This window comes from Lipotes vexillifer, unplaced genomic scaffold (assembly GCF_000442215.2).
Source record: "Lipotes vexillifer unplaced genomic scaffold, Lipotes_vexillifer_v1.1 scaffold1701, whole genome shotgun sequence".
Classification (NCBI taxonomy): Eukaryota; Metazoa; Chordata; class Mammalia; order Artiodactyla; family Lipotidae; genus Lipotes; species Lipotes vexillifer.
In genome coordinates this window covers 910,875-916,902 of record NW_006794217.1, presented here as the reverse complement: position 1 = coordinate 916,902, position 6,028 = coordinate 910,875, and the positions used below count along the sequence as shown (strand labels likewise).

Below are 6,028 nucleotides of genomic sequence, written 5' to 3'. Positions count from 1 at the left end.
GCTGAACCAGTATGTGAACACCGTCAATGACCGCAGTGACATCATCGACCTCCTGGATGAGGACCGGCTCAGGTGAGGGTGGAGCCCAGGGGAGGGCAGGGCCTTGGGGCCCAGGGGAGGGCGGAGCCCGGGGAGGGCAGGACCTTGGGGCCCAAGGGAGGGCGGAGCCCGGGGGAGGGGGGCCCAGGTTCTCACCTCACGCTCAGAACCTTCCCCTCCCATCAAGAGGGGGATTCCCGCCAGGTACACCTTGCAGGTGGGGCCAGAGGCTGAGGGCAGCCCCTGCCCGGCAGCCTGTCTTCGAGTTTCTCCCCCGATGAGGCCCCTCCTGTCCCCAGGCCACTGCTGAGGGGCTGGGCCCCGATGGGGCAGGCACCTGCCCTGGGAGGGGAGAGGGTGGTGCCAGTGTGTGGCTTATGGGCGGGTGAGAGGGCAGGTGCCCCGGTGTTGGGTGGGCTCAGGGCCCGGTGTGACGCAGGCCCACCGCGGGCGTGGTCCTCACGGCCCGTTCTCTTTCAGGGAGCAGCAGGAGGACGAGATGCTGCAGAACATGATCCGGAAGATGGGTGACTGGGTGGCGTGGGAGGTCGGGGCTGGGCTGGACCCTGGGGGAGTTGGGCCTCCTGTAGGAGTGGGTGCTGGGACCCACATGGCAGGCTCACCCTAAGGGAGTGAGTTCCCCATCTCTTGAGGGATCCAAGAAGCACGGATGGCCCTGTGGTCAGGGTGAGGGGACTGCTTTGCCCTCCAGCCGTGCCCAGCCCAGTGGACGCTCTAAGGGCAGGCGCACGGTGGTTCCCCCGGGGAGGGCAGAGGGTTGGGCTCTGCTGGGGCCCGGGAGGCTCGGCGGGTGGCGGGGAAGGCCGCAGGGCACTGGCCATCAGGTGGGCGAGTGACCCCTCTGTCTGTCCCCCAGACCTGCAGAGGAGTCGTGGGGACCAGAGGAAGCCCAGGTTCCGCTTGTCCAGCATCTGGTCCCCGAAGAGCAGAAGCAGGACCCCCGAGTAGCTGCCTGGCGGGGCTCCAGGACCCTCACGCGGGTGGGGTAGGAACGTGGGTGGTGGGACCTGCACCGCCCTCTCTGTGGGGTCTGAGCAGCCTCAATAAAGAAGCTGACCATGTGGCCTGGGTCCCGTCTCCCGTGTGGCCACGCGCTCCTGGGCAGCCCAGGGCCCTTGGCCACGTTCCATTTCTGCACCAGCGTGGACGTGCCCATGGCCTTGAGAAGACGCTGACCCTCTGGGCTTGGCTCGGGCCCTCTGACACGGGCATTTTAGCCGTTCCTGACCTGGCTGCATGGACAGGCTGGACGTGAGCCTTACAGGAACTGGGACAGGGCGGGGTCTGTGGAAGCTGCACTCAGTGCTGGCCCTACCCCCATGTGGGGATCGCAGTCAAGATCTGTGATTTTGACCTTTAGGACAGAGGCCGGCTGGGCCCTGGGACCGAGTTCCTGGCGTCCAGCAAGGGAATGGGGCCCACCTCCCTTCCTGACTTCTGGTGGGGGCCCACGGCCACGCAGGGGAGGACTGAGGGAACAGAGTCTCCTTGCGGCCCAGCCCTGAGTCCTCAGCAGCGGTGCTCCCCACCCTCAGGAGACCTGCGGAGTAACCTCCCCTCCGGGCGTCAGCTTCCTCACCTGTGCACGGCGGCTGTAGCTGTGTCTTCCTGTGCTGTCTGCAGCCACTGCAGAGCCCTTCATGGTGGTCCCGTTGGACCCTCAGCGATGGCAAAGTGCCAGTCCTCCCCCACCTGGTGGCAGGCCGGGTCCTGACCCGTGGGTCCTGCTAGGGACAGAGCTGGGAGGTCCTGGCTGAGCGTGCTGGGCCCCAGGAGCTCTCAGTGAGGTTGATGGGGTCACGTGGCTGCGTCTGGACCAGCAGTGGTGCTGGAGGAGCTCAGAAACTGCCTGCTGCCCTGCATCACAGTGAGCCCACCCCGGAGGGTGGGGTGATAGAGGGAGATGGGTGGCCGAGTGGTCGGTGGGGCCTGGACCGCGCAGGGACTTGGCCAGGTGGGGCAGCTTGGCTTCCTTCCTCAGGCGCTGGGTGCCACGGGCGGTTCTGAGCAGAGGCCCTGGTGGGACTTGCGTGTTAGGAGGAGGACCGTGGAGGGCGGCCTGGACCAGCCTGCCTGACCCTTTAGCTGAGACCCCACCCCCACCCCAACGCTGTCCTTCCAGGCGTGCCCCACCTGGGACCTGTGGCAATGTGGCCTCTTCACCACCAGGGGGAAGCAGAGGGCCACTAAGGAAAGGAGCTCCATTTTACTGATAAGGAAACTGAGGCTCAGAGAGGCAAGGCAACCCCCTTGGAGTCACACAGCAAGTTAGCTGTGGCCTGGGACTGGAGCATGAGGCCGCCTCCAGCACTCCCAGGGCTGTGCCTTCCACGTGGTCCTGGGAGCCCGGGTGGGCTGGGGTGTGCGAGGCATCTTTAAGACAGGGCAGGGAGGATTCCACTGCCCGTGTATTGTCCAGCCCATTAGGCTGTGGGCAACTGGGGCTGGTCCTGCTGGGGACACGCATGCTGCCCTCCATCACGGCTGCTTCCTGGGACCCCGGAGGCCGCCCCGGGGGTGCTGGGTGGGCTTAGGGTAGCAGAGCCCCTTCTGGAGGTCACGTCCCCAGACCCCAAGCCGCCAGCAGCATGTCCTTGCTGTCCACCGGGGGCCCAGTGCCTTCAGGCCCCGTAAAACCCGGTCACGGCAGGACAAGCACGGAGGTGTCCTCAGGGGCAGGGGAGTTACCAGGTCGTGCAATGTCCATTCAGCCAGGGGGCAGGGCAGGGGGGACCATGGGACCACCCTTGAGGGTACAGGTGGGGCCTGGCTCCACTGCTGCCCCCCAACTTGGAAGAGAATCAGCCAGTGCTCACCCACCCCAGGGGCCCCGACAACTGCAAGGGGGTCCACACCCCAGAGGGGTGCCGGGCATGGCAGGGCATGGCACTGAGTGGGGGCCCAGCCAGACGCAAGCCCCTGTCTGCTGAATGGTTCCTGGGGCTTTGAGAGCCCGCCTGTGCGCACGGGTGGTGCCTAATACGTATCAGGGCCTTTCCCCAGACATGGCCCAGAGGAACCATGTTCCCATCCGTGGACGGGGTCTGGGGCCGGGGGGTGGTCAGGGAGGGCCGTTCCCTGGGCAGCGCCCTTCACGTCCACACACACCCGCAGCCCCGAGGGCCTGGGGCCTGAACTGAAGGACATTCAGGGCAGACGCAACCTTCGGACTAAGGTCTGGCCGTGTGGAGGGTCTGGGCTGCTGGGAACTCAGGGTGGGGGTGACCCCACCAACAGGGGCTCCACTGCCCCGGGGAAGCTGGCTGGCTTCCCGCTTTCCCTCCACCCTGGCCTCCTCCCCCTGCTGCCTGTGCTCCACGGCCCTCCGCGGTCCAGGAAGACGTGCCGCAGGCCCTGCCCTCGCAGCCCCTCCGCCTGGAGCCCCGCCGTCCACAAGCCTGGCTCCTTAGACAGGCCTCTCCTCGGAGAGGCTCCCCTGAGCCCCGGACTGCCTGTCGCCTGGGCCGCTTGCAGCACTTGGAGGTCACCTTCGGAATTTTGGGGTTTTGTCTTCGGAGATGGATACTCCGCGTCCCCCAGTCAGGGAGCTGGGCTGTGTCCCCCGCTCGCGGGACGGGGCCTGGCACGCGGTGGAGCTCAACACACTTTGTCCGGTGAGTGACTGAGTGAATGAATGAAACCTGCCTCTCAAGCTGTGAGGCTGGACCCCTCGGCTGGCCTTTCCGGCCTCGAGTTTTCTCACCTGGGAAGGGGAATAGCGATGCTGCTGGGTGTCCACAGACCCCGGGGACAGAGCCTGCCTGAACCCCGGGCCGGGCGCAGACCTGCTGTGGTTGGGGCCCCCCGGGGCTGGAGAAGCATGTGGGCTTAGGTGGGCAGAGGGCCCACGGGGTGGGGGAGGGCACACAGCAGGCCCCTCCCACCCCGCTTGCACCTGAGAGAGGCGGGAAGGATGCAGGAAGGGGTTCAAGAGCTCGGGGGCTTTCTGGGGCATCTCAAAGCCGGTGGCCCTGCCTCCCAGACCCAGAGGGAGCTTGGCCCGCAGGACGCCGTGATCCCTTCCCCGGCCTCAGTTTCCACCTGCTGTCAACCCCACACCTGTGCAGGGGTCTGCACAGCCTGCGGGCCCCCACCCCCAGAGCGTCAGAGAGAGGGGCTCCCTTAGGCGACCCCCATCTGACACGGCCCCTGGCCAGGAGCAGGGGATTAGCGGGCACATGAGGCCCCAGCAGCTGTAAGTAATTGTAAGACCCCGGGGGGGTGTCCCCACCTGCCTCCTTCACCCCTGCATCCCCCACAGGCTGGTCCCAGCCTCCCCCCTCAGCCAGGGCCTGGGGGGAGGCCAGGGGTTATGCACAGGGCAGTGGTCTCGGTCTGTGACAACTGAGGCTGGCCTGGCCCTTCCCATGGATGGCACCTGAGCTCCCTGTGCCCACACCCCAGCCAACTCCCGTCCTTTCCCAGAGGAAAGGGTTGAGGCCCAGAGAGGGCAAGGGCCTTCCCTGGGTCACACAGCACAAAGGACAGATGCAGGAGGAGGAGGGGACAGCAGGGCTGTCCTTGGCTGGGCAGAGCTGGCAGAGGGGGGCCACTGGGATGGGGACGCAGGGGTTGGCCCCCCGGGAAGCAGGGGCATGGGCGGGACCTGGGTTTTGGTGTCATTGGCCTCCGTCTGGGAGGTGCGGGGAGCAGAGCCTGGACTCCCCCAGCGAGGGCCCCCTCCCGTTTGGGAGCTCCCCAGGGGAGGAGCCCTGTTTGGCTGAGCGCGGGCGGGAGTCACAGTCGCCCCACAAACAGAATCTCTGTGTGGTCTTATGTCTTCACATCCCAGCATCTCTCGGGATCCTGGAAATAAAGGGCTGCCCAGGTCTCTACGTGACACATCGAGGTGTGACCTGGCTTCCTCCCATCCAGCAGGTCCCTCCTGAGCCACTGACCCCAGGGCTGGCAGTGCCTTCATAGCGGAATCACTGAGAGGGCGCCCAGGGGTCGAGCCGGGCCTGCTCAGGGGAGGGGCCTCCCCGGGGCCCGCGGGCCACCCCGTTCGCTTCCCACCGGGCCTGTGCTGCCCTGGGAGGGGTCTCCCTGCCCGTGGTGGACGCGGGGTAGGCCTAGGGGTGTGCACACGAGTGGTTGGGGGCCCATGAGGCCCCAAAGCGGGCGTTGGGGCCGTGTGGTCAGGTCACGGCATTCTGGAGCCCGCGTACTCGGAGCTGTGCAGTGGGTGGTGGACGTGAGCTCGGGGTGGTTGCATCCCCTCGGCCCAGCAGGCCCCCAACCCCCCGGGAGGGGTGCAGCCAGAGGACAGGGCTCCCAGCCCCTCCTCCTACCAGGCGTGCGCTGCCTCTGCAAACTGGGACCCCCCCCTCCCCCCCGAGGGTGCTTCGGCTCCCATCCACCCCCAAGTCAGGAGCTCTGGCTTCTGGGCTCCCCCCACCCTGGGCCTCCGCCCCCTACCTCCCCCACGAGCAGAGGCCTGTGCCCAGGTGGCCAGGGCAGGTCCTGAGAGCCCCTCTGCGGGTCCACCTAGGTGCCTCCCCAAGCCCTCCCGTCCCAGGCTGGAGTTCCAGGCTCTGCGCTAACGAGGTCTCTCAGGTGGGCCCAGGAGATGCCGATGAAGGCGATGGCGTGAACGCCGGCCCGTTACGCTGTTAATAACGAGCATCCCCCACACCTTCACCTGCAGCTGACACTTCACGGAGTCTGCGAGGATGTAATCCATTCAAAACGCAGTCTTGAGGAATCTTATCTCATCACAAATTGAAATTATATCAGATTCCTCTTTCCTTAAATTAAAAAGTTAAAACCTTTTCGTTTGCTCTCGCACTGGTTGTGTAAAACTTAATCAGTGGTTTTGACAACCATATTTCCATATGGGCCATTTCTATTCTCATTTATTGATGAGGGAGAACTTTCTGGAAAGAGGTGATAGGACAGGTGCACGGAGGCATCGGGCTCTGGGGCCAGCGCCTGGGGTGGACCCACCCCCTCTGTGAGCGCGTAGTTG

At 65.8% G+C, this 6,028-nt stretch overlaps 1 protein-coding gene across 1 annotated transcript in view; it reads left to right on the top strand.

The window, feature by feature from the left end:
* MICALL2 (MICAL like 2) overlaps window positions 1–1,008 on the top strand; it is a 21,406-nt gene extending 20,398 nt beyond the window's left edge. The window contains exons 17-19 of the mRNA XM_007467074.1: window positions 1–72; window positions 520–566; window positions 917–1,008. Coding sequence (XP_007467136.1) covers window positions 1–72; window positions 520–566; window positions 917–1,008 — 211 coding nt within the window. The remainder of the gene's footprint in view (window positions 73–519; window positions 567–916) is intronic.
* Window positions 1,009–6,028: the final 5,020 nt, after the last annotated feature.